The sequence below is a fragment of the Emys orbicularis genome, chromosome 17 (assembly GCF_028017835.1).
Source record: "Emys orbicularis isolate rEmyOrb1 chromosome 17, rEmyOrb1.hap1, whole genome shotgun sequence".
NCBI lineage: Eukaryota > Metazoa > Chordata > Testudines > Emydidae > Emys > Emys orbicularis.
Genome location: NC_088699.1, coordinates 6,994,664 through 7,007,304, shown reverse-complemented (window position 1 = coordinate 7,007,304; position 12,641 = coordinate 6,994,664). Strand labels below are relative to the sequence as shown.

General features: G+C 37.2%; 1 protein-coding gene across 1 annotated transcript in view; it reads left to right on the top strand.

Moving 5' to 3' along the window:
• BCAS3 (BCAS3 microtubule associated cell migration factor) overlaps window positions 1-12,641 on the top strand; it is a 498,029-nt gene that overhangs the window by 90,479 nt on the left and 394,909 nt on the right. Inside the window, exon 10 of the mRNA XM_065418107.1 lies at window positions 10,873-10,949. Within this exon, the coding sequence (XP_065274179.1) occupies window positions 10,873-10,949 (77 nt within the window). The remainder of the gene's footprint in view (window positions 1-10,872; window positions 10,950-12,641) is intronic.

The following is a 12,641-nucleotide window of genomic DNA, read 5'->3' as shown; positions in this document are numbered from 1 at the left end:
GAGTACACAGAACATCATACATGTGGCATCATCTTTGCGTCCAGTAACTGGTGCCTACTCAGTCTCTCTTGCCCTTCCACTCCTCATATTGATCTATTCACAATCCATTATTCTCCAGAGATGAAGACAGTTTTTGCAGCCATTATCTGGCACCACATTTCTATTGATGCTGTCCAGCTAGCCCCTTAAGAGGTAATTTTCCAAAGAGTTCAGCCAGTGTACTTCATAGCCCATAAAAGCCAGGAAGATTTTTGTGTAACCGTGGGGCTAAAATTGTACAATATATACTGAATACCTTTCTATCCCGCTAATAGAATAAACATGGAGAGTCAGCAATTGATATTCTAATCTGTGAATTTGTGGGTTGTATTTTTTGTTATAGGTATTCATGTTCAAGAAACGATGTGTTGGTTTCAGGCTGCCAAAGGCCAGGTCACCTAGGCCTCTTTTGTGAATTTGGTAGAATTCCTCTTCATTGATGAGCAAACGGGGAGCAGCCTCTTTGCTACAAAACAGGAATGTTAGATGTCTCATGAAAGAATTAAACATTTAAAGGAGTTAAAACAAGTACTTTTTGGAAGAGTGACTCTTGAGCATTTTTTGCATTCCTTTAATTTCTGAATCAAAATTGGCAGAGATTGCTACTTCTGATTGTCTGATCTGGTGGAATGGTATCGTGTATGGTACAAATCCAGATTGCAACAAACCACCTTATAATTTCCTTCTTCAGAATGCTCTACTCTTACTCCATTTTCTTTGAACATCTAGAAATGTTTCCACCATATCACCTGTTGACACATTGCTTAAGCAACAAACAGTTTAAACCTGAGCATTATTAAAAGTCTGTCTGTTGGTTGGCTACCTGTACTTATGGCAGCAGGAAAACTTTGGTCTAGGTTAAGAGATCTGAGTTTCAAGTGAGCAGAAAGTTCTAGGCTCAGAATTTATTTCTTGAGCATTAAAGAGCATATACTTTTCCTGTGACAAGTCCACAGGATGTTAGTAGTAGTTCTGCTATTTTCACATCTATAAACAAGTATACAAGATAGCTTTGTCTCAACGGTGACTGCATTACATGAGAAATGCTAAAAAGCAATAGGGTGATTAAAGCTGGAGGATGGTTTACAAGGGATCTTATGCGGCATCTGGGAATCTGAGCTGTCCTATCACCAAGATAATTATTCCACTTTTTTGTTTTTAGAAGGCCTGTAGGACATAGTGCAAGGATTACAGAGACTTAATCTTCCATCAGTGTTAGTCTGTTTATAAGATAGCACAGTGAAGTATAGATACAGTTGGGGAAAAGCTTGCATAAAGGCAAAAGGGCAGTTTGCAAATCCAGGTTTATCAGCTAAACTGACTGTTCTTGGCAAATGTAAAAGTAATGTATAAAAGACCAGGTGCTGCCTGTAATGTATAAAATACCAGGTGCTGTTATACTGCTATCCCAAACATTGGAATACAAAATATGAAACCTAAAAACAATAGCATCTTACTCACAGTGGCATGCTCATGAACTGCAACCAACAAAATTAAATTATACGTCCCCTCAAATTGCCTGAACAAAAAAAAAAAGAAAAAAAAAAGGCATAACCAAGCTTTAAATCTGGTATAGTGTTCTGAAGGCTGCCAAATTTGTGCTGTTGTGAAGTAGTATGTATAGCAAATGTTAAAAGCCAGGGTCCTGTATGGTGAAAACTCTTTTGACACTTGTCCTGAAGAGCTCAACTCCAAGGACCAACAGCAAAATAATCTTAACAGCTGTGATGGAATTCAGGGGAAGAGGAGATCTCTCTGTGGGTAGTTCAAAATGACTACAATTCTGATCCTCCAGTGAGTTTGGCATGGGTGGACTCTGCACCCTGCAGGTCCAGGGGTCTGTCTACACAGAGGTCATTGTAGTATTGGCAAAAACAACGAGGAGTCCTTGTGGCACCTTAGAGACTAACAACTTTATTTGGGCATAAGCTTTCGTGGGCTAAAACCCACGTGGGTTTTAGCCCACGAAAGCTTATGCCCAAATAAAGTTGTTAGTCTTTAAAGTGCCACAAGGACTCCTTGTTGTTTTTGCTGATACGACTAACACGGCGACCACTCTGAAATTGTAGTATTGGTGTATGTGTGAGAATAACACACACTGGCTGAGAATGGGAAAGAAGAGGGCATATCTAGCAGTGGTGGGTGTACTTCTTCATCTTCTTTCTGGGCCTATGTTTTGATAGTGATAGTTATAAAAGAAAAAAGAAAGCCGTAGATGCTGAGCATGGTTTCACAGTGAGGGGTGTCCTGTCTGCTTGCTCTTTTGCTTGATTGTACGGGTGATATTTAAACAGAAGGAAGTGTAAGAACAATAGATGATCTCAGTAAAGTATGTGACAGTATGAAAGTAATAACATTTATATAGGGCCTTTCATCTAGAAGGATCCCAAAGGAATTTATAAACAATATTGCTTTATAAAAATATAAACAAATAGATTTGGTTTGCCTGATGATGCTAAAAAAAACCTCTAAACAAACCAGAAATATTAGATAAAACAACTTATATGATTTGTTTTCCTTGGAATAAACAATGCTCCTGCAACAACAGTATCACTATCTATTATTTACTTTCTCTCCCCTTTCTACGCTCTCTGTTTACCTCAGTCTATTGTCATTTAGTCTTTTATCTGGCCAGTTTAGGTTGCACAGTTCTTTAAGAAAGGAATCTTGTAATTTTATATGATTGTGAAGTGCTACATATGCTGTAGGACTCTAGAAAAATCAATACATTTATATAAATAATATAGATTATATAAAGATACTTAACTAAAATGCAGCCACTTCTAGAGTGGATTATTGTAGCTAGCTATTTAATAGTGCACAGCAATGCTACTTAACAGCTTTTGGTGTTGGAAAAGGAGCATACCTGTATAATTGCTACAAGACAAATATTTTCAGGTAATAGAATTATTCATTTTGGAATTTGGCCAGGAAATCTGGTTTAAAAGTGCCGAGACATCTTTAATGCCCCCAAGAAACCAGAATACCTATATGCAGAAACCTGTATTCCTGGTAGAAGAGTGCTTTCTAGCAAAATAGATACAAAGGGATGTATGCCACTTCCTAAATCACAAGCAAATTTTCTGCAGCATGTAAATTATCCTCGGAGGTCTCCTGTGCACGTACTGACCGGTCTTGACCCTGGTTATCTTACCGGCTCTGACTTGATCTCAACCCAATGTCATGTGGCAGCGTCAAGTCCAAACAAATGCAGTTCAGTTCACAGTTTGGGATTAGAGACTGACTGATGCTGTATAGGGAACCTTTTTAGTAGTACTAGTCATACTCCTATGTTGTATAAAGACTAAGACAAAGGGGTAGCCTGAAATGAAATTGTCCAGTGCCAGTATGAAATCCTCACTCTTATGAGGATATAAAGCATGGAACGTCCATTAAAAGGAGGAAGAATGTCTGTTATAATCATTATTTGAGGAGAATCCTTGCTATTAATAACAAAGCGGGGGGGGGGGGGGGAGGGGGAAATCAGAGAGAACCTGGGAAAGGAAGGCAGTAAACATTATGAGTAAGAGGAGATTTTTATAGTATGGTCACATAAAAAGGATTGGTGAGGGCAACTTACTGAAGAGGCTTTCATTGGAAACCAGAAACCAGGGCTAGATGGTAGAGACAAAAGACAAAGACTGATAGATGTCATTACCAGACATTTTTAAAGACTATAAAATGGATGTAGATATGGAGTCCCTAGAGTATACTATAAAAGACAGAACATACCCAGGGTGTCTTGAGATAACCCTGTGGGCTCAGTTTGAAGGAAAACTATGATGTTGACATGGACAATTCCGTTCTTTTCCTCTTAAAGTTTTATTCTGTTGCACATAAATCTGAAACAGTTTTAACAGCATATCCGCTTACATTGCATGTAGAAAGGAGACAGAAGGGCACATACCCTTTCTCTGTACATGGAGCCATACTTAATTGTCAAAGTGCCATTTGTTTCATATAAAAAGTACAAACTACAAATAAGTGGCTGTGGCCATTAGAAATGTCCAATCTTCTAAAGACAAATAAACTTGTGTTCCAATTTTTGTTTAAATCCAAAGGCTGCTGTGATAGAGCTCTATTCAGCACTCAGTGATTTTGGTAAGAGTTTGGCATGAGTAAGAAGTTGCTGAAGAGGAAACAAAATAAGGTATTACAGGCTTAATTACAATAAGCCCTTGACCATGAGGAAAAATTGGCATTGGAATATTGCCCCGCCAAATATGTACAAGAAATTTTCAATGCAGTGTTGTCCCTCTTATTACCAAGATGTGCATGCTCAAAAGGAGTTAGGCTCTTAACTCTTGTTGATTTCAAGAGACAAGGCGGGTGAGGTAATATCTTTTATTGGACCAACTTGTGTTTGGTGAGAGAGACACTCCTTCTCCCTCTATTCCCTTTTCCCACTACCTATTATGGAAAAGTCCTGGAACTTAACAGAAAATTATCTCTGCTATAGAGTTAAAAAAGTATGAATGGCCATACTGGGTCAGACTAATAGTCCATCTAGCCTAGTTACCGGTCAGTGGCTGGAGCCAGGTGCGTCAGAGGCAATAAACAAAACAACAATTATCGAGTGATCCATCAGCTGTTGTCCAGTCCCAGCGTCTGGCAATCAAAGGGTTAGAGACATCCGGAGCATGGGGTTGTGTCCCTGACCATCTTGGCAAATAGCCATTGATGGACCTATCCTCCATGAACTTATCTAATTCTTTATTGAACCCCAGTTCTACTTTTGGCCTTCACAACATCCCTGGCAATGAGTTCCACAGGTTGACTGTGCGTTATGTGAAGTCCTTCTTTGTTTGTTTTAAACCCACTGCCTATTAATTTCATTGGGTGACCCTCTGGTTCTTGTGTTGTATGAATGGGTAAATAACACTTCTCTATTCACTTTTTCCACAGCATTTATGATTTTAGAATAATAGAAATGTAGGACTGGAGGGGACCTCAATAGATCATCTAGTCCAGTCCCTTGCACTTCTTATAGACCACATTTTATAGACCTCTATCATATCTGCCCTTAGCCATCTTTTTTCTAAGTTGAAAAGTCCCAGTCTTTTTAATCTCTCCTGATATGGAAGCTGTTCCATACCTCTAGTCATTTTTGTTGCTCTTCTCTGTATTTTTACCGATTGTAATATCTCTCTCTTCAGATGGGGAACTAGAACTGCACACAGTATTCAAGGTTTGGAGTGTGCCATGATGATATTTTCTGTCTTTTTATCTATCCCTTTCCTAATGGTACCTACCATGCAGTTAGCTTTTTTTAACCGCTGCTGCACATTTTATAGGATGATTCATGCTTTAAGAGTAAGTCTGGAAAGCCCGATTGGTTTAATTCCTGTTATATTCTATATGACTTATTTCAGAATGGCCCTTTTTCCCCTTTCACTGATTGTTTTAAAAGCTGAATGGGTGAAGAGGTGGATTTTGCTCTTTTTCCTCTGACCACCCTCCCTCTATTCATGCTACTGTTACTGAAACTAGAAGAGGAGCTTTTAAAATACATTTTAAGTAAAGGGAAAAGTTCTTTCTGGGAATGGAGGAGCTTAGCTTTCTTCAGAAGCAGAAAACAGCAGGGCGATGGAGTGGGAGTTTGTGGGTTGCCATCATGAGAAGAAGAGGTGACCACATTTATTGTGCGCATATGGATATGAGACTCTGAATGCCAGTAGTCCTATAAGAGTTCAGGATTTTGCATAGCACAGGGCTGTTGAGAAATAATACAACTCATACCCCTTTCCTTCTCATCAGTCAATGTGCAGGGATTTCATAATTGCTTAGAGGTTTACAGAACTGTATTGGTTTAATCAGCATTCTTGTACTATGGCTGAGATCATTCCATTTCCAGTAAAATCAGCTGTACAAATTCAGTGTAACAGTAAGAAGACTAAAACCAGCTTTGAATTAAATGATCACAAACTCTGTGCTTATTTTGAATTTATATTTTAAAATAAGGCAGTTCAGTAATAAAAAAACCAACAACTTTGCATGTATATAGCCCTTTTTGCTGAAGACCTTTACGAGCATTAATGAATTTGGCCTTTGTTACCATTGTGAGGTAGGTTAGTATTATTCCCATTTTGCCAATGGGAAGAATGAGGCACAGAGAGATTAGGTGATTTGCCCAAGTTAGCACAGGAAATCTGCAGCACAGCTGAGAATAGAGCCCTACTCCTAAATTGAGAGTTTTAAAATCTCAGTTCGAGTCTTTTGCCTTAACTGCAAACTCATTTATTTTCTGTGTGTATTAATTTAAGTAGAGAGAGTAATTGTGTATTTTATAAATATTTAAATTAGCCTCTACTATGTGCTCACCTTTGATATTGGGGAGGGAGGGGGGATGGTTAAACTTCCCAGTAAAGCCTGTTATAAGACATAGTGTTGCTAAGTACTTATATGATTTTCTGTACTTTTGGAAGGGCTTTCCCTTAGTGATCGTCTCTTGGATGACCTCTCAATACCTTCATTGAAACTTGGAAACTTTGGTCTTCTTGACAGTTAGCACTGCTTTCTCATTATGTTCATTTTCATTGTAAACATGAAAGAACTGCTGTCGTTATTGCTTAGAATGTATTTTTCTTCAGTTGTTTTGAAGTTTAGTAGAAGTTAATCTTTAAGAGAGTCATGCTTATAATGATTGGATAGCAAAGCCTGACAGGTCACGCTGTTTGTCTTTACATTTGCCGAGTAGATGATGTTCTGCTGACTCCAGCTGTAAGTGTTTTTTTGGATAGCAGAAAAACAATTTGCTTTTCTTCCCATAAAATATAACCCTTTGTTTATTCTTATGGGGCAGGAAGATTCCAAAACACATGGAGTCACAAAGAAAAGAAGTGAAGAGTATTGCTTTTTCTTTTTCTTTTTTTTCTTCTTTTTTTTTACACTCTTTTTTTTTTCTTAATTGAGAGAAGAGAGTTTAGTACCGAGTTGAATTGCTGACTTCAGCGGAGGTCATTATTGGAACTAATTTGCAAGTAGAGATGTATTAAGTTGACCAAATCTAATTCACATAGTGTACTGCCTGTACATAATGATACAGTTAATAAAAACACCTGACACTAGAGATACTCTAAATTTTCTGTATAGACTCATTTCAACCGAAGGAATGAGGCTTTTTACGTTTCCTTACTGTCTTCAGTTCATTCAAATGATCAGTAACAGCTTTTTTTTTTTTCCAGAAGGGAACTTGTCTTTAAATTGCTTGCTTTTTGCCAGGTTTATGCGTTTTTCGCTATCAGTTAATATCAGTTTCATTATCAGATTAATATCAGTTTGTTCTTTGGTATCTACCCCAGAGTAGTTGTGGGGCTTGGGAAGCACAGGTGGCTGATTACAAAACATTGTAAAGATGTCTGAGACAAATTTTAACACTTAACATCTTTTCGTGGATATCTGATGTACGGGGAGGGGGAAGGAATTCAAAGGACCTGCATGTCTTTACTGAACCAGATAGCAATTGTACAAGCTGAAGCTGAGGTCAGAATTAAGTCCTTACTGGTTTATAACAATAATGTCATCGGAAGAACGCATTTGTATTTACAACCTTAAGAAGGATTTTTGCATTCTTTCCTTAAGAGGCTCTGGCTGCCCACATTTTATGCACTTTCAGAGTGCAATAACAATTGTGGCATCTTACTCTCTGCTTTCATTTTCCTTCCTGAGATCAAGAAGGTGAAAAGGCATCTTACAAAATGCTCGCTTGGTTTTGCTTTCCTGGCTTGAGATGGGTTTAGTGGGATGAATTGCTGCTATTTCTGTTACCATGGCTTCATGACCTTTGAAATGGTTTATTACGATTTTTTGAATTTTATAGTACTCCCACCTCTACTCCGAAAAATAGATATTGGGCATGATTTAACGCATGCAGCATGACGAGTCTAATATCCACTTCTACATGTGTCCAGAAAGAAGTATCTTCAAATACATATTTGAGTCTCTCTCATAAATACATACATACATACATATGTATGTATGTATGTATGTATGTATGTAAGTGAGATTTTAAAATCTCTCATTTTGTATATAAGAATTATTTATTCAAATAAGTTTAATCGGTGTGTGCTAATAAATTGTATTAACTCTCTTTCAACACTGCACAAACTAGAAAATATGCCATAGGAAAATGTATTGCCTTTGTCCTCACTAAAAGTGCTGGCCAAGTGGCTGTTCAAGAAGCAAATGATAAAGGTCTACAGCTAGTATGAGAAAGAATGGTGTACTAAGATCATTCTTATCTGTAGTCCCCGTCAACCTTAGACGAGGAATAGATTTACTTGTTCTTACTGTAGTTAACTGATCAGTATACAAGAATTTGACCCATGAAATAAATGGGTCAAATAGAAGTGTAGCTAGCTATATTTAGCTTTCTCTTTGTATGTAACTTCTCCACTGGTACTGTAACACACTATATTCTGCAAGTCCTTCCATTCCCTTTTGTTGCTAAAGGTGTGTACTATTCTAAAATGCTGTTTAACTGACCCCAGTCTACCCTTTATGATTTGGATTAACCAAAACTCCAGTAAATGACTGAGGCATATCTAAACATTTTAAATGCATTGTTTTGTTTACCTTTTATCTTGGTCAACCAATAAGAGAGAAATACTCTAAATTGATATAGTGTAAATGATCTTTAGGAAGATAATTGAGGAAAATATGGATGGTTAATCCTTTGATAGGATCCAGGCTTTATACACTGCCTATGATATTTCTTGTTAAAATTATGTGTAGTTTTCATATTTTGTACACACCCGCCCCAAGATAGTTAACATGAATAATTTTCCTTTAGCCCACCATGCCAACATTTAGATGCTGTGTTAGGTAGTACCGGCCTCAATCCAGCAAATAGGGCTATTCACATGCTTAAAGGTACTTTACTGACTCAGGACCTTATTGCACTAGCCTTTCACATTTGGTGACTCAGAATCAAATCACGCATCAGGCCCCAATTCTGCAAATCGCTGCGGTTGAATTACTTCTATCTGTGTGAAATCCCATTGATGTTAGTAGCACAATGCATTGGGGTTAGGATCTGCACAGGCATATCTATTCGCAGGATTGGAGCCCTAAATGGTATGCAAAAATGTTACATATTATTTATGGTGTTGTAGTACCTACAGGCCGCCCGGTTGGGATATGATTGGACTTCATAGTATAATGTGTTCCCTGCCCCGAAGAGCTTGCAATCTAAAATGACCCCAAAAGACCCAGGGAAGGAGAACAGGACACAGTATACAGCAAACTGGTCAGAGTGCAATAGTAAGAGCTCAGCCTTTAGTTCCAGGTTTTTTTCCCTTTATACTTTTTATTTAGATTTTACTCTTTCCTATTTCTTCTGTCAAATTGTTCTAAAACCTGTCTATAATATTTTTTTATTTTAATCCCACTTTTGTTTATAATTAACCCTAGAATTTTCTATATTTTGTTAACTTTTGACTCTTTCTGTTAGTTACATTTAGCACCCCATCTAGTTTAAGTTAATTTTAAACGTTGGCAACTTTAAAAAATATATATATTTAACCCTCGCCTTTTCAAATATTCAAGGGTATCTTTAACTTTAGCTGCTTTTCAGTACTGTTATTTTCTGTGCTGTATTGTTTTTAAACTTTTAATCCTTGCCTTATGCATATATATTTTAAAATTTTAAGACTTTGTGTATTTGCTAGTGCACCTATTTTCCTTGATAACACAGACTGTGAATAACAGGTTAGACCAAGTGTGGTCTAAGTATATTTGATCCTGCCTCAGTGCAGGGTCTGGACTAGATGACCTCTCGAGTCCCTCCGAGCCCTATATAGCTATGATTCTATGAGCGATGGAAAGTTTTTAGTATGAAGCTAACTGGAGTTCTGATGCCGAGCTTGAGTCAATAAAGGTGATAACGAACAAACGGTTTGGCAGGAAGAAAGCACAGTTTTGTAAACACACCACAAAACAAGCACGCAGTTTGTCATGATAGGCAGTCTAATTAAAAGAGACTCAGTACTGGGATAGAAGAGATGTTGCAAGCCAAAACTAAAATGCGTTAATAAAGCTAGGCAAGGGAAGCTTGCACACCACCTCTTCTATACTGTTCATGATTCTAGTCAATGCTGTTAAAGCTCTCCCTTTCATGAATACTTACATATGGGATTAATTTAGTACATTGTGAGTAGTCCCAATGACTTAATGGAACTGCTTGCAGGGTGAAATTGCAAGTTGACGTCAATGGAAGTTTTGCCATTGATTTTAATGGGGTGAGGATTTCACTCATAGTGGGTAAAGTTAAGTACCCACATAAGTCTTTGTGAGAGATGACCTGTAAACACAAATACTTCTATTAAAAACAAACAAACCCCACCCACAGACACCTAAAATGATTTTGACCTCATTGTAGTTATTGATCACCAGCAGGCATTCAGTGAAATGAACTTAATCATGGTGTAAATATATAGAATTGCTTGGTTCACAATGTGGAGAAATCCACTTTTCAAAGTACTCAAAACCCCAATAACTTAAATTAAAAGTTAATATATCATGCAGTTTTGAGTGATGGGTTTCTTAAGTTGTAAAATCTATTCTTCACTCCCAGCCTTCCAAAATGATATTTTAAAAAAGTCAGAAACTCAAACATAAGGAAAAATTTGCATTTACCATTAATTAACTAACTGTTAATAACATGGCTCATCTAGCCACAATCTTATCTTCAGCTACAAAAATGTAAGCATTTGCTGAGTGATATTAGCAATTGAAGGCTCTTTGTTTAGATTTTTTGTTTTCTTGGCAATATGTAAAATTCTTTGTAAGAAGTCATTAAGATATTTTTCAGTGCTGCCTTTTGAAAATTTTCAGGCTGCTATCCTTGTCCGGGGCCAAACATGAATCCCATTGCTCTTGGGAGTCGTTGGCTTGCTTATGCAGAAAATAAGGTAAGGAATGGCTTAAATTTTAAATATTTTCTGTAATAGAGAAGCCAGAATGATTTTATCTAAACCACAGGAACAGACTTGTTTAAAAAAAAAAAAAAAAAAGGCTACAATCTTTAAAAGGACATTGACAAATGATGGTAGGCCAAAAATTAGACCTACCAGCTGTGTTTTGTTTGCAGTTATATCATCCCTCTGCTCTATGTACTGTACCTTATTCAACTGTGTGAGCTTACAGGGCCTGGATGTTCAAGAATAGTACAGGCAGAAAAAGGAGAGTTTTCAATGTATGATTGCATCATATATCTTGCTCAGCAATTAACACCTTAAAATTGTGTTCAGCACTTTAAACAATAACTCTCAACACCCCTGTAAGACAGATGTATGCCTATTTAACCATTAGGGGAAACTGAGTCACAAAGTGGTCCAAGGATTTGTCTAAGACCACACAGCAAGTGAGTGGGTAGACTGGGGATTAGAACTCAAAAATTTCTGGCTGCCTGCCTCCAGGCTCAATCCATTAGACCACAGCTGTCTTCGAGAACGTAAAATATTGAATTAGTTGTGATTATTTTCAGAGTCAAAGAGAGAAAAATTAGATGCCAAGGAAAGTAATTAGCACTCTTTTTACCCAGTGTAGTCCTAAAAGATCATTGCAAATTTAAAACAAGATGTGTTTGAAAACTTCACCTTCAGTTACCAGAGTATGGTTTGTATTTTAAAATGGAAGCACTTACCTTTTTCATGTTCACCCTTGGTTACATTCCTGTGACAGGAATAGCTGCTTGTAAGAACTGAGCCAAAGACTATCAGAGAGGCAGCTTTTATTAATTTGCCTGCTGTTATACCTCTGTCCAAATTTAGGTCTGCCTCTTGATGAAACACCACACCCATCGGTCAGCTACAGTGTTGTTCAATTTACAGACTGATCTCTAAGTTTTGCAAATGCTGCAGCAGCAAATTTAAACAAATTTTGAAAATAAATAGGTCAAAAGGGAACTTCAGCTACTGATGTTTCCCTCGGATACATTGACTGTTTCCCTTTTTCAGTTTAATTTTTACTTTTTTACCCATTTTAATAGAATTACAAAGAGGCATTTTCAGGAGAAGATATAGTTTAGAGTGATTTTTATCTCTTTCTCCTTTCTTTCAACAAAAATGATAGAAGGGAGCAACTAGAGAGTCAACATTTTCTATGCAGCAACAATAAATATCAGTGACTTATTTGCCATTTTATTTAACTGGCAGTCTTCATTAATTGTTTGATAGAGGTATCCTGTTTTGGTGTATTAATAATAAAAGAAAAGCAGTCTAGAAGCAATGCAATTACAGACATATTAAATCTCTACAAAGCCAAAAGAATTAAAAATGTACATGTAGCAAACTTTTTTCTTTTGTCATTTTTCTCCTTGCTGGAGTCTGGGTAATAAAAAAAAAAATGGAGGGGGGGGGGGAGGAAGCCACATCCAAATTCGTAGGATGTCAAATATTTAATGTTACATAGACATTGCTAAAGCCATTGATTATATTTATTTAAATTTATTTGCGGTAATGCTGCCAGACCCAAAATCCCACCATTTCAAAGTTTATGAATTCTTAGGGACTACTCAACTTGTAATTGAAAACCAAAGCTGAGCATGCGACAGTCTGGGTGGCACCCAGAAGATTATAAAAAGGGGTTAAGTGTCTCAGCAG